Source organism: Balaenoptera acutorostrata, chromosome 13, assembly GCF_949987535.1.
Source record: "Balaenoptera acutorostrata chromosome 13, mBalAcu1.1, whole genome shotgun sequence".
NCBI lineage: Eukaryota > Metazoa > Chordata > Mammalia > Artiodactyla > Balaenopteridae > Balaenoptera > Balaenoptera acutorostrata.
In genome coordinates this window covers 85,390,224-85,413,364 of record NC_080076.1, presented here as the reverse complement: position 1 = coordinate 85,413,364, position 23,141 = coordinate 85,390,224, and the positions used below count along the sequence as shown (strand labels likewise).

Sequence of the window (23,141 nt, the reverse complement as noted above, 5' to 3'; positions counted from 1 at the left end):
TGGAAGGTTCTGGGGAGGATCCTTCCTTGCTCTTCCAGCTGCTGGTGGTTCCTGGTGTTCCTTAGCTTGTGGCTGTGTCACTCCAATCTCTGCCTCTGTCTTCCCATGGCCTTCTTCCTTATGTCTGTTTGAATCTCCCTCTCCGTTCTCTTATAAAGACACCAGTCGTTGGATTTAGGGTCCACCCTAAATCCAGGATTATTTCATCTCCAGATTCTTAACTAATTATATCTGCAAAGCCTTTTTTCCCTGAGTAAGGTCACATTCACAGGTACCAGGGATTAGGACTTGAACATAGCTTTTTTTTTTTTTTTTTAATCTTTTTTTTTTTCTTGGCCGCACCGTGAGGCTTGTGGGTTCTTAGTTCCCCGACCAGGGATTGACCCCGCAATGAAAGCACGGAGTCCTAACCACTGGACCGCCAGGGAATTCCCTGAACATAGCTTTTTTGTGAGACACAGTTCAACCCAGTACAGATGGGTTTTTACAGGCAGGCACAAGATGGTTGGGCTGGAGTAGAGGCAGGGATCTTGGGAGACCTAAGGTGCATTGATGCCTGGTTGCAGGGGTCCTTACCTATGGCCAGGAGGGACCCCTGAGACTGCTGGGTTCCCTACAACAGCAGCCCGAGCTGCTCCATGCCATGTTACTCTCCCTCTACTGGCCTGTGGTTGGTGATTTTTTCCTGATGCCTGCTTCTGCTTTATTGTCACAGTGTTGGTATTTTTAGTCACAGTTATAGATGGAGTTTCTAATTATTAATGCCCCATTCTGGGGAGCAGTGGGGCCTGAATCCAGTGTTAACTAATAAAGCTCTTTGAGAGAAGTTGGCATAAGGAGGAGCAGAGGCCCAGCCCGTCCATTGTCTGTGGTTATCTTGTTAAGTCAAAAGCAGGGCAGTTTGCATCAGAAAGGGCCTGGTGGCCCCAGTCTTTCTCTTCTAGAAAGCCTGCCCTATTCTTTCCTACTCAGAAGGGTTGTATGGTATAACCCAATGAGTGCTGGCTGTTGCAGGCACCAAGGCTTCCTAGTCTCTGCTTCCAAGAGCCCCAGGGAGTGTGTGTAAATGCTAGCAGAGCCCAGGGAAGTCAGTGACAAGATTCCCTCCCTTCAGCACAATTTATTTCTCAGAGAGAAAATCTCCAATTAGAATAATCTCCTCTTCCTGCAGCCTGTCACATACAGACGAAAAATACTTCCCTGTGGGACAGAGGCCAGAGTGCCCCCTGGTGGCCACTGACAGCCACACATGGAGAGGAACTCTGCTTCCTCCAGGAAGTGTGTGTATGAGCTCCGAGACTCAAGGATACTTGGCGAGGTCTCTTTATTAATTTGAATTATTATTTATCATTATGTATTAATTATTAATAATACTTATGCCTTCAGTAATAGCTTTTTTAACTAGCCAATCCTCTAAAGAGGCCTTACTTCAGTGCTTGTGAGTTACTGACACCAGCTCTGATACTGAAATGACAGGAAATCTTGAGACAATTCAGAAGGAAACTCAAAGCAAACCAAGGCAAGTGGGCATTATTTTCAGTCACATGCAGAGCAGTGTTTGTAAACTGGTCACCCATGGCCCAGGCCAGCCCACAGATATATTTGGCTCACAGTGTGTTTTTGAAATTTTCAGTCAGTTGCCAACATTTGAAATTGGAGAGATTTTGTTATATTTTATTTTTAAGATTTTTTTTTTTGATGTGGACCGTTTTTAAAGTCTTTATTGAATTTGTTACAATATTGCTTCTGTTTTTTTTTTATGTTTTGGTGTTTTGGCTGCGTGGCATGTGGGATCTTAGCTCCCCGACCAGGGATTGAACTCGCACCCCCTGCATTGGAAGGTGAAGTCTTAACCACTGGACCACCAGGGAAGTCCTGAAATTGGAGAGGTTTTAAATAAAACTCTGGATCTTTGATTTCTTCTGAAAAACCAGAGATCTGGTAGGGTTCATTTCCACAGGAGGTTAATAAGTTGAAATTGAGAAACATTTGCCATCTTTAAACTGGGCATGTGGTCTCTAGTTTGCCATATGCTGCACTACTCTCTATCGCTCTAAGAGTCCATTTATATTTTTAACTTTCCCTGCTTGGTTTCTGGAGGCATTTGAGTTTGTCACCCCCCAGCATAGAGTTTGAGATTGGGATAAGGGGGCAGAAAATCCTGTGGAAGTCCTCTGCCCCCCCAACTGTAGGGTAAGATATATGTATATAGCTTTGGCTAAACATGGTGCATCTTCCTGAAAAGCTTTTTTCTTAATGGTTGGTGCGGGGGGGGGGCAGGAAACATTATTTTTAGAAGAAGACAAACCCTGATGTATTGTGGAGGAGGGTGTGAAATTCATATGGGTTATTAAGAACCATGAAATGTCAACAAAATTTCATTCCTGTGCAGGCCCACTTTGGTCACACGAGCCTCTTCTGTGATGGGAGGGAATGTTTCAGAAAGGCTTTATAAAGGTGTTAGTGGCTGAATGGTGTTAGTTAGTCCCTCTCTCTGTTTTGCAAGGAATAGGTGGGAATAATTCACTTCTGTATTTGTGAGTCGAATGGTAAATATGAGCCCAGATTGTCTCTTGGGTGTCTTTTTTTTTTTTTTAATTAATTAATTAATTATTTATTATTTTTGGCTGCATCGGGTCTTAGTTTCGGCACGTGGGCTCTTTGTTGTGGTGCAGGCTCTTCTCTCTTGTTGTGGCGCGTGGGTTCCAGAGCACGTGGGCTCTGTAGTTGGGCACGCAGCCTCTCTAGTTGAGGCGCGCGGGCTTAGTCACCCCGCGGCATGTGGGATCTTAGTTCCCTGACCAGGGATTGAACCTGCGCCCCCTGCACTGGAAGGCGGATTTTTTTTTTTTTTTTTAATAAATTTATTTTATTTATTTATTTTTGGTTGTGTTGGGTCTTCGCTGGGCGTGGGGGCTTCCTCTAGTTGCGGCGAGCGGGGGCTATTCTTTGTTGCGGTGCGCGGGCTTCTCATTGTGGTGGCTTCTCTTGTTGCAGAGCACGGGTTCTAGGCACTTGGGCTTCAGTAGTTGTGGCACGCGGGCTCAGTAGTTGTGGCTCGTGGGCTTAGCTGCTCCGCGGCATGTGGGATCTTCCTGGACCAGGGCTCGGACCGTGTCCCCTGCACTGGCAGACGGATTCTTAACCACTGCGCCACCAGGGAAGCCCAAGGAAGGTGGATTCTTTACCACTGGACCACCTGGGAAGTCTCTTAGGTGTCTTTTTAATAATGGGGTAGGGATCAGTTCGAGACGTTGCTAGCATGGTTTCCTGAGGCTTTATCACTCAGTGTTACTCGTTAGGTTTGTTGTCAGATGGACCAGGTCAGTGCCAGTTTTCACCCACCTCTCAGCTGTGTGACCTTGAACTGTATCACTGAACCTCTCTGAATTTTAGTTTCTGCTTTTGTGAAATGGGGAGAATCAGCCCTACCCCACAGATAGGATTATTTTAATGTCTAGAGCAAGCACTCAACAAATGTTCCTAAGAATGGTAGTAAAATCACATCCAGCTTCATAGCCTACAATCAAGGTGTAGACGTCACTGTTCTACTCCGAGGACACACAATAGGAAGCTGTGGCTTACCCGAGGTGACACAGGTTGTAAGTTGTAGAACCTGAACCCAGATCTTCTGAGTCTAGAACTAGTGTTGTCCCAGGCATAACAGCAGAAGTTTAACTAGTGAGATAGTATGTCCCCAATCTGTACTTTCTGGAACCTCTGAATCCATTCCTTGGGGAGGGACTGCCTTGCCCCACTCCTTTCTCCCCTTTTTAAAAATTGTGGTAAGATATACATAACATAAAATGTATCATTTTAACCACTTTTAAGTGTTCAGTTCAGTGGCATTAAGTACATTTACACTGTTGTGCAACCATCACCGTCCATCTCCAGAACTTTTCCATCTTCCCAAACTAAAACTCTGTATCCAGAAAAAAATAAAATAAAACAAACAAACAAACAAGAAAACCCCCTCTATATCCATTAAATAATAACTCCCCATTTCTCCCCTCCTCCAGCCCAGCAACCACGCTTCTACTTTCCGCTTGTATGAATTTACTGCTTTAGGGACCTCATATAAGTGGAATCATATGGTACTTGTCCTTTTGTGTCAGGCTTATTCCACTGAGCATAATGTCCTCCAGGTTTATCCATGTTATAGCATGTGACAGAATTTCCTTCCTTTTTCAGGCTAAATAATATTCTATGGTATGTATATTATACATATTATTTATCCATTCATCCATCGGTGGACACTTGAGTTGTTTCTACCGTTTGGCTGGTTTTTGTTTTTCTTTTAATTTTTTTTGATGGGGACCATTTTTAACGTCTTTACTGAATTTGTTACAATATTGCTTCTGTTTTATGTTTTGGTCTTTTGGCCATGAGGCATGTGGGATCTTAGCTCCTTGACCAGGGATTGAACCCACACCCCCTACACTGGAAGGTAGACCGCCAGGGAAGTGCCCTGTTTTGCTGCTGTGAACAGTGTTGATATGAACACGACTCCCTTCCCTTTTTTAGAGATGGGCCGAATGATGCAGTCATTAAAGAGCGCAGGTCGTGGAGTGGAGGAGTCTCCACCCCTTACTGGCTGAGTGGTCTTGGACAATTCCCTTCATCCCCTAAGCCCTGCTTTTCTCATCTGCACTGTGGAAATGATGATAGTTTATCCCACAGGGTGGTCAGGAGGATTGGGTGAGAGCGTAGATATGAAATATTTAGTATGGTACCGACCACAAAGCAAGCACTCAGTACTTCTTACTCTCATACATTCATTCAGCAGAACATGTGGTGCCTGCTCTCCTCCTGACGTTGACAGTTACCCCTCCCCTGGCTAGTCTCACCTACCCCGAGTGGTGACCAGGTGGGTAGAGGGCCGTGGGAATGACCCACTCAAGTGCAAGTTGTGAGAGGTACAATGTCCGCAGTGCATGTAAAAACAATAATGAAAGAACAAAGCTGATAAAAAGTTGGTTTGCTTTTTGTCATCATCAGGAACTGGCAATTCTAAACAATGTCAGTGATGAAATACTCCTCCCTCCAGGCACGATCCAGGGAGTGATCGTTGCCACTGCTGCCAGCCTTTGGTTGCCTCATACACTCCATGTGAATTCCACGCCTGAGTTGCATCGTGTCTGTATACTTGTTTCCTTTCTGTTGTATTTCTTTTAAAATATGCTGCATAGGTGTTAGAAAAATTGGCAGCCTAAGAATCCTGTTTTCCTTTACTGTAGCTGTTTCTACTGTCTGATTGGCATTTTAAAACTTATTTTTTATTAATAGCCTTTATGTTTTGAAACAGTTTTATATTTTCAGAAAAATTCTGCAGATAGTACAGAGTTTCCACATAACCCCCACACTGTTTCCCCTGTTATTAACATCCTACGTTAATAGAGTACATTTATTACCTTTTTTATATATATATAAATTTATTTATTTATTTTTCGCTGCGTTGGGTCTTCGTTGCTCTGCACGGGCTTTATCTAGTTGTGGTGAGCGAGGGCTACTCTTCGTTGTGGTGCGTGGGCTTCTCATTGAGGTGGCTTCTCTTACTGCGGAGCATGGGCTCTAGAGCGCAAGCTTCAGTAGTTGTGGCACTTGGGCTCAGTAGTTGTGGCTTGTGGGCTCTAGAGCACAGGCTCAGTAGTTGTGGCACACGGGCTTAGTTGCTCTGTGGCATGTGGGACCTTCCCAGACCAGGGCTCGAACCCGTGTCCCCTGCATTGGCAGGCGGATTCATAACCACTGCACCATCAGGGAAGGCCCTGCATTTTTTACTTCTAATGAACCAATACTGGTACATTATTGTTAACTAAAGGCTATCATTTATTCACATTTCCTCAATTTTTACCTAATGTTCTTTCTCCCTCCTTTTGTCTGTGATAGTTTCTCAGAGTTTGCTTGTTTTTGTCTCCCTTGACAGATTTAAGGTGTACGGGTTAGGCATTTTGTAGATAGTCCCTCTTTGGGGATTTGTGGCTTTATTTATTTATTTATTTAAGTCATTTACTGGAGACTTACTGTAGGTTAGTCATTGTGCGAGGCTGGGGATATAGCAGTGAACCAAGACATTTTATAGATAGCATTTATAAATCATTGACATTGACTCTGGGACTTGGAGAAGGTTGTACGTGCTGAGAATTGAACCCAGGCACCCCCAGAGGCCAAACCCTTGACCACGGTGCTGTTGGCCCCCTTCTGTGGGGAGAGGAACAAGTTGTTCAGGTGGGTTTGAGGTAATAGGCACATTTAAAGAATTTTTATTTATTTATTTAAAAAAATTATTTATTTTACTTTTTTTTTTTACTTATTTATTTATTTTTTGCCGCCACACAGCTTGTGAGATCTTAGTTCCCTGACCAGGGATCGAGCCCGTGCCACCTGCAGTGGAAGTGTGGAGTCTTAACCACTGGACCGCCAGGGAAGTCCCAACATTTTGAAAAATCGGGCAACCAAATGATGATCATAAAAGTAGGAAATAAGTAGATAAGTTAGAAGTGAGTTAGATTCTTTCTGGTGAAGATTCGGGAAAGTGAGTTAAAATCATCTTCACCTACATTTATCTTCTCAGCTCTTCTGCTCTTCCTGTTAAGTGCTACTGTGCAACTTACTCTGTTCTTAAATGTCTCTGCAGGAATGTTTTGTACAATCCAAAAATTAATGGTCGAGGTAGGCCAGTAATGAATAGGCCAGTAACACATCTGTGTCCATCCCTAAACACTTTTTTTTTTTTTTTAAAGCATGAATTGTTAGTTTTATTTTATTTTTTTTAAACTTATTTATTTATTTATTTTTGGCTGTGTTGGGTCTTCGTTTCTGCGCGAGGGCTTTCTCTAGTTGCGGCAAGCGGGGGCCACTCTTCATCGCGGTGCGCGGGCCTGTCACTATCGCGGCCTCTCTTGTTGCGGAGCACAGGCTCCAGACGCGCAGGCTCAGTAATTGTGGCTCACGGGCCTAGTTGCTCCGCGGCATGTGGGATCTTCCCAGACCAGGGCGCGAACCCGTATCCCCTGCATTAGCAGGCAGATTCTCAACCACTGCGCCACCAGGGAAGCCCCTTAAACACTTTTTTATGGCATGCTGCAGATGCAGCCAAAACACCCATGTGTGACATGGTCATGGGGCAGGTAGTCTGGTGCCAGAGAGCAGGGTCCAGGGCTCTGTCCTCCTGGTCTGGGGTGGCATCCAAGTGCTTTGAGCATTTCTGAACCTTGGTTGCCTCACCAATAAGTTAGGGATGATTCAGTGGAGTGACATCTTAACACCTTGATGAGATTCTAAAGTTAGCAGCACACAAGGCCAAAATCTGGTAGAGTCAGGATTATCCTGAAAAACCTTGAAACCACCCACAAAGGAGTGAACACAAAGTGCCTGTGTGGGGGACCCTCACACAGTCTGGCAGTATGTCCATCACGGCCCATTTTTCTGCCAGCACATGGCTAGCAGACTCCAAGCTTGGTCAGACCAGATTGAGTATCTACTTGTGTTTAGGGCCCTTGATGCAAAAAACAATGCCATGTCTTTACACACCAGGATGAGAATACGTAGGGCTTGCCGACTGATGGAGAACCAGAGGCAGGGCTCATGGGTGAGACCTCGTGGTTGCTTTTGTTTCTCTGAGTACGTAGCTGAATTGTGTACATTAGAGGATCAGTTGGGTCACTGCCCAGCCCCCTCCCAGAGGACTTGGTAAGGATTAAATCAGGTTGGGTCCATGAGAGTCCCTGGAGCTCTGGACAAATGTTTGGTGTCAAAAGTATGATCAGTGAGTGATACATTCATGCAAGTCGTAGGGAGGTGTGTGATTTGCTTTTAAAAATTTTTTTGGAGAAGGGGATGTTCTGTGTTTTGTGGATCCTGGGGAAGCCCGGCTGCTTGGTTTCTATTGAGTGTGTGGGTATTGATGGAGTTGGGGGGACAGGCAGTGACTCTGCAGAGACTTCCGCTGGGTAGGGTGCAGCCTCCAGCCCCCTTCAGAGACATCCCCTCTACCCTGGGCTAATATGGCTCCTTTGTTTCACCACAGAATGTCCTGAAGGAGCACGCAGATGACGACCCCAATCTGGCCATCACTGGGGTCCCGGTAGTCGCTTGGCCAAAGAAGACTCCAAAGGTAAGACACAGATCACCCACAGCTGGGAGACCATAAATCCACTGCTTTTTCACATCTCTTGTAAGATGAATGTTGGCAGCCTTTCAGGGGGAATTCCTGGGAGAGGGCACCCCAGTTAAGATGAATGGTGTTGGTGAGTTGTTCATTGTAACTTTTTTATTTTAAAAGGGATCATTTTCCCTAGCTGTGGAAACTGCAGGCACTTCCCCCTGGTGGTCACTCAGAAAACTGGGGGAGTGATGCCTCACCTTTCTTCCTTTCCTCCCCTCTCTCCTTTCTTCTATATTTACTTCCTTCCCTTGACCTCTAGCTGCATTGTGGGCTGTTTTCTCCTCTTTTGAAAGTACTTTTTTTCTCTTTCTAAATGGGTTGATGCTGGGGAATTCCCTGGCGGTCCGGTGGTTAGGACTCTGCGCTTCCAATGCAGGGGGCACGGGTTCGATCCCTGGTAGGGGAACTAAGATCCCACATGCCTTGCAGTGTGGCCAAAAAAAAAAAAAAAAAAAGGGTTGGTGCTCACCATGAAAAATTTGATCAAACAGGAAAGGACAAAGATGCTGGGAAGAATAGTAGTGACGTCACTGAGAACTTACCGGGGGCAGGTTGCCTTGCCTAGTCCTGTGCATCCCCTGTCTTATTTAGACTCCAGCAATCCTGTGGGATAGACACTTGTGATTTGTTTTACAGATAAGGAAACTGAGGCTTAAAAAGACGAAGTTACTTGTTAGGTTACTTGGCAGAGCCGAGGATGCAAAGATCAGTCTGACAGCAGAGACCAAACTTTCAACCAGTGCCCTACCTCAGCTGCACCACTTTCTTGAGCAAGTTATATAAGCTCCCAGAACCTTACTTGCCTCATTTGTAAAAAGGGGTTATACCAGTACCTACTTCAAATGGTCATTGTGAGGACTAAACAAGATAATGCATGCAGAGTCTGTAGGACAAGGGCTGATTCATGGTAAGTGCTCTAAATGTCAGTTGTAACCTAAGCAGCCTTCCTGTTGATGGGTATTTTGCTAATTTCTGATTTTTTTTACTGTTATAAAGAACACTGAGAGGAACTTTCTAGATCTTTACTGTCCAAAAGGGTAGCCACTAGTCATATGTGGCTATTGAGCACTTGAAATAAGGCAAGCCCAAATTGACAGGTGCTGTCAGTATAATATACACAATAGATTTCAAAGACTTAGTACAAAAAAGAACAGTGCACAATACCAATTTAATTTATTTTTTATATTGATTGCCTGTTGAAATTAAGGTTGCCAGATTTTGAAAAGGAAGCCCATTTAAATTTGAATTTCAGGGCTTCCCTGGTGGCGCAGTGGTTAAGAATCCACCTGCCAATGCAGGGGACACAGGTTTGAGCCCTGGTCCGGGAAGATCCCACATGCTGTGGAGCAACTAAGCCCGTGCACCACAACTACTGAGCCTGCGCTCTAGAGCCCGCGAGCCACGACTACTGAACCCGCGTGCCACAACTACTGAAGCCCGTTTGCGTAGAGCCCATGCTCCACAACAAGAGAAGCCACGACAGTGAGAAGTCCGCGCACTGCAACGAAGAGTAGCCCCCACTCGCTGCAACTAGAGAAAGCCCCCGTGCAGCAACAAAGACCCAACACACGCATAAAATAAATAAATAATAAATAAATAAATTAATTAATTTGAATTTCAGATAAACAGCAGATACATTTTTTTACTATAAGTATATCCCATATAGTGCATGAGATATACTTATGCTAAAAAGAGTTTTTGTTCTTTATCTGAAATGTAATGGGGCATACTGTATTTTTATTTACTAAATCTGGCAACCCTAGTTGAAATGATAAAATTTTGGATATATTAAACAAAATGGATTATTAATATTCACTTCACCTGTTTCTTTTTACCTTGTAAAATGTGGCTTCAAAAAAATTTTAAAGTACATATGTGGCTCACATTATATTTCTATTAGACAGTGCTGTTCTGGGTAATTCATTTCACTTTTGTTTGATTATCTTCTTAGGGTATATTCTTTCTTTTCTTTTTCTTGGCCACGCTGTGCGGCTTGTGGGATCTTAGTTCTCTGACAAGGGATTGAACCCGGGGCCACGGCAGTGACAGTACCGAGTCCTAATCACTGGACCACCAGGGAACTCCCATTAGGGTATATTCCTAAATGTGGGATTGTTAATAGGGAAAGTACTTGTGGGTATTGAATTCTAATTCTCTTTGAAGCTTAGTGGGAACTGAGGTGGCCATAGGAATGAAAAGGAGTTGCCTGCACATCTGCCTTTAGCTCCCCAATCTGTGGATGTGAGTGGGGTTTTAGAGTTGACTTTCCCCTACATGGGCCATAAATATAAATGTCATTTATCAGACCACAAACCGTGCTTGCAGACATAGCAACTTGAAATAGCCCAGCCAGGTCCCACGGCTGCTTTGAACCTGCAGAGGAAACCGTGGCTTTGCCTTGCTGCCGCCTGCTTCCCTCCTAGCTGAGGAATTGCTCCACAGGACGGATTAGGGTTTGTAGAGGGCATGGGCTTGGCTTTTTTTTTTTTTAATTTTTTAATTTTATTTATTTTTTTATACAGCAGGTTCTTCTTAGTTATCCATTTTATACATATTAGTGTATACATGTCAATCCCAGTGTCCCAGTTCATCCCCCCACCCTTCCCCCCCGCCACTTTCCCCCCTTGGTGTCCATACGTTTGTTCTCTACATCTGAGAGCATGGGCTTTTAAAGAAACACACTTGCCACTACTCACTGTAATCGCAGAATTAATGGAGGGGTCCAAACCAGCCTCTGGGGGAAATCACTTAAGGACCACAAATGTGCCCTGTCTGGAGACCCTTAGCCCACTCCTCAGGGGCTTCTAGGCATTTTCTTTTTTAAAAAGAAAGCTCCGTCCCTTCTCCTCCCAAGGCCTGGAAACAGGAAGCTGGCTTCTGGCGGGAGTAGCCCTTATTTAAGATTCCCTTGGAGGACTGGTTTATAATCACTGGTCTGTACGTAAGTTGGGCGTGGCTGGTATCAACACTGGTGGGAGGAATTGGAGCCATTAGGCTGGTTGGGAAGGAGTGGGTGGGAGGGAGAAGAAGTAAGAGCCTTTGACGTTTAACAGTGCTTGTGGAGCGCCAGGCTTTTTTTTAAACACCTTATAATGAAACAAATAGAACTCACATACCTTACAGTTCTCCCACTTAAAGTGTACAATGAAATGTTTTTAGTACGTTGAAAATATTCAGAGTTGTGCAACCAACACCACAATCTAATTCTGGAACATTTTCATACCCCCTTAAAAGAAGCCCCATCAGCGGTCAGTTCCCACTCCCCCAAGCTGCCCCTCCCCCAGCTGCTGGAAACTTTGTCTCCATGGATTTGCCTATTCTGGACATTTCATATAAATAGAACTGTACAGTATGTGGCCTTTTGTGACTGACTTCTTTCACTTAGAAGAACGTTTTCAAGGTTCATCCAAGTTATATATCTGTCAGTATTTCATGCCTTTATAGGGTTGAATAATATTCCACTCTATGGATGGACCACAGTCTGTTTAATCTTTCATCTGTCGATGGGCATTTGGGCTGTTTCTACCTTTTGGCTATTGTGATTGATGACGCTATGTCATGTACAGGTTTTTATGTAAACATATGTTTCCATTTCTCTTGGGTAGAAACCTAGGCATAGAATTGACTAGTCAGATGGTAACTCTACGTTGAGGTTTTTGAGGAGCTGCCTGTTTCTCAAAGTGGCTGCAGCATTTTCTATTCCTCCCAGCAATTATAAGAGTTCCAGATTTCTCCACATCTTTGCCAACACCTATTATCTGTCTTTTTGATTAGAGCCATGCAAGCACAATCGTTTTCTTTTTAATTTAGTTAGTTTTCTATAAATTATTTGAAGTTTATTGTATGAGTCTGCAAGGGCCGCTGTGACAAAGTACCTCAGACTGAGTGGCTTAAATGACAGAAAATTAATTTTCTCACCGGTCTGGAGGCCAGAAATCTGAGATCACGGTGTTAGTTGGCAGGATGTATTTCTTTCTTTCTTTCTTTCTTTTTTTTTTTAAATAGAGCTGAAGAGTCTTTTTTTAAAAAAATAAATTTATTTATTTATTTATGGCTGTGTTGGGTCTTCGTTGCTGTGCGCGGGCTTTCTCTAGTTGTGGCGAGCGGGGGCTACTCTTCGTTGCGGTGTGCAGGCTTCTCATTGTGGTGGCTTCTCTTGTTGTGGAGCACGGGCTCTAGGCACACGGGCTTCAGTAGTTGTGGCACGTGGGCTCAGTAGTTGTGGCTTGCGGGCTCTAGAGCTCAGGCTCCGTAGTTGTGGCGCACGGGCTTAGTTGCTCGGCGGCATGTGGGATCTTCCCGGACCAGAGCTCGAGCCTGTGTCCCCTAAATTGGCAGGCAGATTCTTAACCACTGCGCCACCAGGGAAGCCCAGCAGGATGTATTTCTTCTGAGGACTCTCTCCTTGGCTTGTAGATGGCTGTTGTCTCTGTGTCTTCACACGGTCTTCCTTTTGTGTGTGTCCTAATCTCCTCTTCTTATAAGGACACCAGTCATACTGAATTTGGGCTCACCCTAATGACCCCATTTTAACTTAGTTACCTCATTAAAGACCAATCTCCAAATACAGTCACATTCTGCAGTGCTGGGGGTTCAGACTTCAACATATGGATTTTGGAGGACACAATTTAAGCCCATAACATGTATTATAAATTATACAAAAAGGAATAAATAACATAATAATGAATACCATGACTCCCCCCTGCCCCGACTCAGCTCTAGAAATAAATTATTGCCAGTATAACCAAAACCCCTCTGGGTATTCCCTCTAAATGTATGCAACAGTTTTTAGATTTTATTTAATTCTTACATCGAGGCTGGGAGGGGGTTAGGATTGTCTTCATGATGCAGCTGAAACTGGGGACTCAGAGAGGTAGGCTGGTAAGCCTGGGGCCACACAGCTTGTGAATCTAAGGTGTTCGTCCCCAGATTTGTCCCTGCGCCTGAGGAACTCAATGAAACGTGGTGGAGGGCAGGAGGAGGGGAGGCTGGCTGCTGTATTTATGCATTTCCTGGCTGGTGGGGTTAAAAAGTTAACAGGAAGGGAAGAAGTAAGTAAACGACTGACTGCCTGGGCCGCCCGGGGTCTCTTGATTCCCAGGTTTGCAGTCGGCTTCCTCCCAATTTGATGCAGGTTGGGTTGAAAGATCAAGGGTGCTCATTGAGGCTGTCAGGATGCAAAGTCGGGATCGGTACTGGGTCTGGCTCAGGTTACTTAAGTAATTAATGCTAAATGATGATTAGCAAGAAATGCTTTGATCTCCCACCTTGCCTCCCGGAGAAGAAAGTCCCTTTCTGGAACTGATTAGGTGCCGTGAGGTCATTTCTGATGTGGTGTCTTTCAAATCAAAGATGCTACTGAATCACCCTCTGTCACAGTTGCCCTGATTGGCTGTTTTCCCCAGTGGTGATGGATTTGTTTTGATCCGTCTGTACTCTGGCCCCTTCCTTTTATGACCAAGTGGTAGGAGTTGGGGGCCTGTCTGTGACCTTAGAACCAAGCTGAGGGAACTGAACTTCTTTGAGGCCCGACTTCTGACCTCAGCCTTATTAGCAAGTTGACCTTCTGCCACCAGCCAGACGCTTGTACTCAGCCAGCTTGTGGGTTGGTTCCCAGAGAAGGAAACCGAGGAAGGAGGTGAGATGAAGCTTTCCTGGAAAGCGAGCATGTTGTTGCATTTGCTTCTTAATCTCTAGTGGCCAAACCAGGCTGCTTCTTGAATTTCAATTACTGGCAAGTTTTCCTGCGTGGAGGAGCAGAGAGGCTGGAGAGTATACCAGTGAGAACCCTGCCGGGGATGTGGGGACAGCCCTCTTCAGCAGTTAGTGGATCACCTCCCTCACGGGGACGTCACAGGAACTGCGGGAGGAAGTCTCACACACACACACCTGATGTCTGTGTCACCCTCAGTTCCGCTTTGTTTCTCTTCCCCTTCCTCCACACTTGGTCATTCAGATCTGGGAGACCTGAGAAGTCTGGGGTCCCCCGGGAGTGACACGCAGCCTTTCCCTGAAGGACAGGCACATAAGTCTGTGAAAGAGGCCCCCATGTACTTCCTGTTCCCACTCTGCCCTGCTCCCAACTCCTGTCTCCCCCGAGTAATTAAGCTGGTGATGTACAGTGGAGGAGGAGGAGGGGGAGGATGACTGCCATTTATTGTTGCCTACTCAGGGCCAGATAATTTTCTAGAAAGGCAGTGTGGCCTAATGAGGACCAGTCCTCAAGCTGGTGGCATCTGCTTTACCTGGGGAACGTTTCTGTTGTGTTTTTTTTTTTCAATACAGTTTCCTGGGCCCCACTGAGACACTCTGATTCAGTAGGGGTGGGTGGGACCTGGGAATCTGCACTTTCTAAATGCTTCACAGGTAATTCTCATGCACAACTACGGTGAACTCTGGGGTCAGATGCACCTGGAGATTGACTCCTGGCTCGGCCACTTACTAGTTGTGTGGTCGTGGGCAAGTCTGAGGCTTAGTTTATTCATCTGTAAAAAGGGCCGATAGTGCCTTTCTTACAAGTTCGCTGTGAGAGGCTGTCTGTAAAATACCTCTATAGTAGCCTATCAGTCAGTGATAGCAATTATACTTTTTCATAATTATGGTTTATAAGTAAACACGAATTCTGAATCTGCTCACCCAGAAGGCAGAAATAGAAGACACTGAAGGAGGAGATGGATCAGAAGGGGGTGATTGGTTTAGAGACATTTCCCATCCCTAAATTATTACTGGCTGGGACAAACACTGAATCTCAAGTAAGGGCCTGAATGGCTTAATTTCGTGGAAGTAGTCACAGCTGGCGTTTCCTGCGATGGGGCTGGTTTAAGAAAGTGCTTCTCCTTTAGGTCCTCCGCACTCCACCCGAGGGAGAAGTCCTAGGCCTGTGAGCGGTAGGGTAACTATTGTCTTAGAATGTGCTGAAAGAGGCCTCGTGAGAGCCTGGTGGGAGAACGGGAACAGGAGATGCTCAGCAGGTGTGGGGAGGCCGACAGCAGGGACCACAGGGCCAGGATAGCAGAGAGTGGACGGCGGGGAGGGTGTAGTGAGGGGGGCCAAGTGGACAACAGTCTGGGACCCTAGTCTGGAATCCCCAGGGCTTCCTGAAGTGACAGCTAAGTCATTTGTGGAGTTTGGAAGCCGGCAGGTTCCCAGGAGTGCAGGCAGCAGAAACCCCTGATCAAAGAATACCCACAAGGGCTTCCCTGGTGGCGCAGTGGTTGAGAGTCCGCCTGCCAATGCAGGGGACACGGGTTCGAGCCCTGGTCTGGGAAGATCCCACATGCCGCGGAGCAAGTGGGCCCGTGAGCCACAACTGCTGAGCCTGCGCGTCTGGAGCCTGTGCTCCGCAACAAGAGAGGCCGTGATAGTGAGAGGCCTGCGCACCACGATGAAGAGTGGCCCCCGCTCGCCGCAACTGGAGAAAGCCCTCGCACAGAAACGAAGACCCAACACAGCCAAAAATAAATAAATAATAATTAAAAAAAAAAAAAAAAAAGAATACCCACGAAAGATGGTCTGCTCATTCTGGGTAATGTTCTCGCCAACATCAGCAACAGAAAAATCCCATTGAAAGAAGATGGTTGGCGGTCAAGGGATGCCACGGTTTCTTACAAGCTGAGACCCAGGTCTGACCAGTTATTTGAGCTCGGATTCCAAAATCGTTAGTGTCTGAACCATATGACAAGAATCCCATGAGGGCCCCCCTTTTTTTAGTGGTGTGAACTGAAGCCAGAAAGTGGAAGTTTGTAGAGTCACCACACATGAGATCCAGGCAGGAGAGAACAGTAACCTTCCCTGATGGCTTTTTTTTTTTTTTTTTTAATAAATTTATTTATTTATTTTTGGCTGCATTGGGTCTTTGTTGCTGTGCGCAGGATTTCTCTAGTTGTGGCGAGCTGGGGCTACTCTTCGTTGTGGTGCGAGGGCTTCTCACTGCAGTGGCTTCTCTTGTTGCAGAGCATGGACTCTAGGTGCATGGGCTTCAGTAGTTGTGGCACATGGGCTCAGTAGTTGCGGCGCATGGGCTTAGTTGCTCCGTGGCATGTGGGATCTTCCCGGACCAGGGCTCGAACCCGTGTCCCCTGTGTTGGCAGGCAGATTCTTAACCACTGCACCACCAGGGAAGTCCCCTGATGGCTTTTTGTAGATAGAGTCTTAACCGTCTTCTCCCTGTGTCTTTGCATTGTCTTCCTTCTGTATGTGCCTGTGTCCAAATTTCCTTTTTATAAGGACACCAGTCATATTGGATTAGGGCCCTAATCACCTCATTTTAACTTCATCATCTCTGTAAAGACCCTGTGTGTAGGGGCTTCCCTGGTGGTGCAGTGGTTAGAAATCCGCCTGCCAATGCAGGAGACACGGGTTCGAGCCCTGGTCCAGGAAGATCCCACATGCTGTGGAGCAGCTAAGCCCGTGCACCACAACTACTGAGCCTGCGCTCTAGAGCCCACAAGCCACAACTACTGAGCCTGTGCGCCACAACTACTGAAGCCCGGGTGCCTGGAGCCCATGCTCCGCAACCAGAGAAGCCACTGCAATGAGAAGCCCACGCACCGCAACGAAGAGTAGCTCCCGCTCGCCGCAACTAGAGAAAGCCTGCGCGCAGCAACGAAGACCCAATGCAACCAAAAAAAAAAAAAAAAGACCCTGTGTCTAAATATGGTCACGTTCCAAGGTGTTGGGGGGGTAGGGCTTCACCATGTGTATTTTGGGGTGGACACAATTGAGCCTGTAAACTTGTCACACCTTCAGTGACTCTCCATCTTCTTTCTTTTTAAAAAAAATTATTTATTTTTATTTTTGGCTGAGTTGGGTCTTCATTGCTGTGCACGGGCTTTCTCTAGTTGCAGCGAGCGGGGCTACTCTTCGTTGTGGTGCGTGGGCATCTCATTGCGGTGGCTTCTCTTGTTGCGGAGCATGGGCTCTAGATGCGCGGGCTTAGTTGCTCTGCGGCATGTGGGATCTTCCTGGACCAGGGCTCGCCTGCATTGTCAGGCGGATTCTTAACCACTGCGCCACCAGGGAAGTCCCTCCATCTTCTTTAAAGTCATCTCCCAAATACTTACCCTGGCCTTGAGGTCCCATGACCCCAGATGTCGCTCTGCCTTAGAATCTCGTGCTGGCCTCTCTACATTGCAGGGGAACTGAATTACTCCATATTTTCCATCTTCTTGACAGTCTTGGCCTTAGCTCATACTGTTCTCCTTCTGGGAATGCCCATCTTATTTTCCCACATACGAGTTCTCTCTGTCTCGAGGCCCAACCTAATTCCTTCTTTGCCAGGAAGCCTCCTGAGCTGGATGTCTTCTAGCTGTGCCTCCAGATCCTCTCCAGCCTCCTCAAGCCTGCTGTGTGGGCTGCATCAAAGAGGTTCCTTGCATCTCTGGCTTCTGGTCGGGCTCAGCCTAGGGAGGGAGGTACCGGCAGGAGATGGGAAGACAGGAGGAGCGAGAGGCTGGGGTATTTATTCCCCCAGCTTTCTCCCTATGGGATCATTGCAGGTTGGCTGTCTCCTTCCACTGGGGACCACGGCTCCTATTTCTTGGCCTTCTCCAGCTTTTCTCTCTGAATTTCTGGTAACAAAGGGAGGTAATGGCTCATCACTGTCCTTAGGCTTGGGATGTATCACCATGCCTTGCTGGCTTCCGTTAACCCCACTTGTACTCTGCAAATTGAGCCTCTGTTAAACTCCCCTCCATGACCTGGTGTGAGGGTGCCAGGATGCCATCCATTTCCTGCCAAGATCCTGACTGATAGATAGACTTCCCCCATTTCTCCCTCTGCTGGACATCCACATTCTACTCTGCATTTTGTTGCGTATCTGTCTTAAGCTTCCGTTATCTTCTTGAGACTGGAGCTCGTCTTATTACTTTTTTCTTTATCCATTTTTGTATCCTGTCATGCAAGATTGCTCCCAGAAAATGTTTATTGAATGAATGAACTTGATAGCAAAGTTTCCCCAGAGCTTCTAAAAGATGAAGTTGTATTCAATCAGTTCATTCTGTTTGCCCTCTTTCACCTGCTCTGCAAATGCCTCTGAGTCATCTCGTTGGTGAGAATAAGTTTCTCTCCTTACTTCAATTTGTGTGTCCCAGTCCCAGCCAACTGTTAAAAGAATGGTAAATAGAAGAGAACTAAGAAGGGCTCTTGGTATTCCCTGGACCCTTTTGTCCCTCACATTTAGGCATCTCCCTTTATCCTCCTGGACTTAAAAAGATCTTATCTCTCACCTGGAATTTTTCAGCCATCATCTGTATCATTTTAGAACCACTTTATTGGAACTTTAAGACAGCGTTCAGCTGAAATAACTTGTAATTAAAGTCTGCAGCCCAGGATTTCTTTCTTAGTCTGATAACCTGCTCGGCTGTCTGTGTTAATAATGCCAAAGACAAATTTTTGGAAAGCAATTGAGATATTGAGGGCTCCTGCCTTTGGTGCAGTAATTAGAAAGCCAAGCAGGCACTGTAAGTGATTGCTTGCCATTATCATGGTTATATTTCTGGAACACTGGTCTATCCTTCAAATTTTTCTTTTTGTCAAATGCCATTGTATATTTCCTATTTTAAAGGAGAATACTTGATCACTGACATTGGGAATAAGTTGTCATGTTCTCCCCGCCACACTCACTAACCCGCCTCTCTAATTTGGCTTTGTTAGGACAGTGGATATGTGTGCAACCAAATGATGTTGTGAGATAATCTGCTCCCCAGATTTGGGTGATCTAGAGAAAAAAGGGGCACAATTATGTGAACACAGGTGAAACATTTGCATTATTTAAGTTTGATTCTTGTTACAAAGGTGGGAAGGGGAAGTATATTTATTGGGACAAGGGGAACTTTATACGAAAAGAGAGTAGGTGGGAAGTGAACGCTATAGTAAAACCTGCTCTAAACCACTGAACTTCTCCACCAATGAATGTAAAGGACTAAACAGCAAAGCACTTTGCAGGAGTGAAGAGATAATCTCACTTATAAGATTGATTTTGTTGTTGTTGTTGTTGTTATTTAGATTCATTTCTCTCTTAGTTAATGTTTATGGTACAAGATGGCAGGAGGGGCTGGGTTGGGGACTGCCCTGAGGAAGCTTGTTGATTTGAATGTTCCCAATTGATTGATTCTTCTGCGGGAGGGTGTTGTTTCTTTGATTTCTTTTCATTTATTTATTTATTATTTGTTATTTATTTATTTATTTATTTAAATGGAAGTATAGTTGATTTACAGTGTTGTGTTAGTTTCTGTTGTACAGCAAAGGGATTCAGTTTAATATATATAAATATTATATAATTTTCAGATTCTTTCCCATTATAGATTATTATAGGTTATTATAAGATATTGAATATAGTTCTCTGTGCTATACAGTAGGACCTTGTTTTTTATTTATATATAGTAGTTTGTATCTGCTTATCCCAAACTCCTAATTTATCTCTCCCCCCTCTTTTCCCCTTTGGTAACCATAAGTTTGTTTTCTATGTCTGTGAGTCTGTTTCTGTTTTGTAAATAAGTTCATTTGTATCATTTTTTAGATTCCACATATAAGTGATATCATATGATATTTGTCTTTCTCTTTGACTTACTTCATTTAGTATGGTAATCTTTAGGTTCATCTTTTAATTTTATCTTTTATCACATCTTTTTAAATTGTGGGAAAAGATACATAACATAAAATTGACTATTTTAACCATTCAGTGGCATTGAGTACATTCACATTGTTGTACAACCATCACCACCATCAGTCTCCAGAACTTTTTCATCATCTGAAATGGGAACTCTTAATCCCTTAAACACTAACTCCCCATTCCCCCTTTTTCCAGCCCCTGGTAACTTCTATTCTACTTTTTGTCTCTGTGAATTTGACTCTTCTAGGTACCTCATATAAGTGGGATCATACAGTATTTGTCTTTTTGTGACTGGCTCATTTCACTTAATATAATGTCCTCAAGGTTCATCCATATTGTAGCTTGCACCAGAATCTCCTTCCTTTTTAAAGCTGAATGGAATACCATTGTATGTATACACCACATTTTATTTAACCATTCATCTGTCAGTGGACACTTGGGTTGCTTCCACCTTTGGCTATTATAAATAATGCTGCTGTGAACATGGGTGTATAAAAATCTTTTCAAGTCCTCATTTTCAATTCTTTTGGGTACATACCCAGAAATGAAATTGCTGGAATCATAGAATAATTATATGTTTAATTATTTGAGGAAATGCCATACTGTTTTCCACAGCGGCTGTTTCAATTTATATTCCCATCAACAATACACAAGGGTTCCAATTTCTCCACATCCTTGCTATTGTTATTTTCTGTTTTTTTTTGTTTGTTTGTTTTATGATAATAGCCATCCTAATGGGTATATTATTTCTTTTTAACTAACTTAATTTTTTATGCTGAAGTATTCTTTAGAGAATTACAGACATCATGACAATTCCACCCCTAAATACTTAGGTTTGCATCTCTGAAAAAGAAGAATATTTTTCTCCATACCTGAAATAACATTATTACACCTAGCAAAACTGACAATTCCTCCTAATGCTGGGTCATATAAATTATCTTTTACAGCTACTTTGTCCCAACCAGGATCCAATCCAGGTTCTTAATTCTCTCTTTTAATCTTGACCTTTCTCAGGATATTGATTGGTATTGAAGATGGAACCATGTCCTGAAGAATATCTCACTTTATGCATTTGTCTGATTGCTTTCTTGTGGTGTCATTTAGCTTTTTCGCTGTCTCTTGTAATTTCTGTAAATTGGAAACTAGGTCTAAAGGCTTGGTTAGATTGAAGTTAAATATCATGGATTAAGGTGATGGTGGTCTGATTATTCCCCCATTATTCAGTTATGTTCATCCCTCTTTTCCTCCAGAGCATAATCTGGAAGGGAATATGTGGGGCCCGTGCTTCCCTCTACCATTCACTGATAGTTTCAATACCAGTTATCATTCTTTCCTGTATCAATAATTTTATCAGGAGATGAAATTGAAGCTTTGGGACTTCCCTGGCGGTCCATTGGTTAAGACTCCCCACTTCCATTGCAGGGTGCGCGGGTTCGATCCCTGGTGGGGGAACTAAGATCCCACAGGCAAAAAAAAAAAAAAAAGAAGAAAATGAAGCTTTGAAGTTTTTTCTGTAGAGCTTTCCCTCATCAATTGGAGCTACCCTTAAATACAGTTCCTCCTGATAAGGCAGTACACAGGCTTAATTCTTTCCCTTTAAATACCAATTTTCAAACTAAGGAGTTGGTATAATGGCTGCTTAAAATGGTGACAGATGAGTTTTGTCAGACTTTTTCTATTTTGAGTGTCATGGTAAACTCGTGAATTTTCATAGATCCAGGGGGCTTTTAGAGGCAAATTGGCCTGCTGGAGATGAGCCATTTTTAAAGGAAAGCAAGAATGTAAATGAAGAGAGTCCCTTGGGAGCAGCCAAAGTGTGTATCAGTGTGTGTGTGTCTGTTCCCCCCCATCCCTACTCCTGACCATACCAACCTGTGTGTATTTGCATTTGTCAGGGGTCCCTAAGTGAAGGGCTTTCAAGTGCAGTCAGAGCCCATCAGATCCCCACAGTGACTGTTAGCAGCTCATTGAAGAGGTGATTCAGCTGTCACTTTGATTTGGTTAATTTCAACCTGCTCCAGGACTTAGGGGCTACATTTCTTAACCAGGTTACCTTTTAGGAATAGGAACTAAGATCACTCTTAAATGATGACTGATGAAAAGAAAAAAAAAAATGTATATATACACACACACATACACACTTTTTAAAAATTGAAGTAAAATTCACCTAGCATAAAACTAACCATTTTAAAGTACGAATTCAGTAATATTTAGCATATTCAGAATGTTGTGCAAGCATCACCTCTTTCTAAATTCCAAGATATTTTTATCACTCCCAAAAAAAACCCCATTCCCATTAGGGGTCACTCCCCATTCCCCCGCCCCCCACCCAGCCCCTGGCAACCACTAATCAGCTTTCTGTCCCTATGGATTTGTCTATTCTGGATATTTTATATAAAGGTAATTATACAGTCTATGGCCTTTTGTGTCTGGCTTGTTCCACTTAGCATCATGTTTTCAAGATTCATCACATTGTAGCTTGTGTCAGTGCTTCATTCCTTTTTATGGCTGAATAATATTCCATTGTATGGATAGAGACCACATTTTGTTTACCTATTCATCAATGCACAGAATTTGATTTGTTTCCACCATTTGATCATTGTGAACAGAGCTGCTAACTTTAATCCTCTTTCGCCTCTTTACTGTATGCTTTATCATCCCATTTTGAGTAAGCTTTGGATTTGGTCTTTTGGGTGCTCTGGTAAGGAAGGAAACCAAGGGGGAGATTTGGTCCTGTTAAGAGAAATATTTTTAAATTACAAAAGTCCCGGTTGTAGGCCCGAATTATACTGGCATTTTATGTATTTTTAGCCCCTATTTTCTGGGGGTTGGGGGTGGGATTGTAAAGTGCATCCATTAATCTTGTCTGAATTATCCGAGGGCTCAGCCTTAGCCTGGATTTTTGTAGGGAAATGAATGGAGAAGGGAAGTAAGTTTCTAGGGTCAGTGATTGAGTTGGAAATGGGGTGGATGGCGGGAAGCATTTCTCAGATCAATGCCAGTCACCTGTTAAATTAGCTAATTAAAAAAAATCCTGTGCACAGTCACAAATCTTCCAGGGAACGTAAATATTTATTGGTTGATCTTGGTAATTTAAGGAGACAGTATTAGGAGAGGAACCCTATTTAACGGAAAGCTTGGTCTCTTTAAAGGACCCATATGACAGATATATGTGGGTTTTAAATGCTTGTGGAATGATTCTTCAGGGGGAAAATAAAAAGCAATTAAATAACACTAGTAATTTCCTTAAGAGAAATCACTGTAGCCCTTGGTCTGTCATACGGTCACTCTTTGAACCATAGTTTTATCCAGGCAACCCTGGAATTAGTTCTAAATTGCTGTGTGACACGATGCAAAAATTTC

The 23,141-nt window shown here is 44.2% G+C and overlaps 1 protein-coding gene across 11 annotated transcripts in view; it reads left to right on the top strand.

Annotated features, from left to right (window-relative positions):
• The window catches only part of KDM2B (lysine demethylase 2B), a 124,192-nt gene that overhangs the window by 65,126 nt on the left and 35,925 nt on the right, over positions 1-23,141 (top strand). For all 11 annotated transcript variants that reach the window (XM_057526185.1, XM_057526186.1, XM_057526177.1 and 8 more), the window contains one exon: positions 8,030-8,116. In XM_057526185.1, the coding sequence (XP_057382168.1) occupies positions 8,030-8,116 (87 nt within the window). The remainder of the gene's footprint in view (positions 1-8,029; positions 8,117-23,141) is intronic.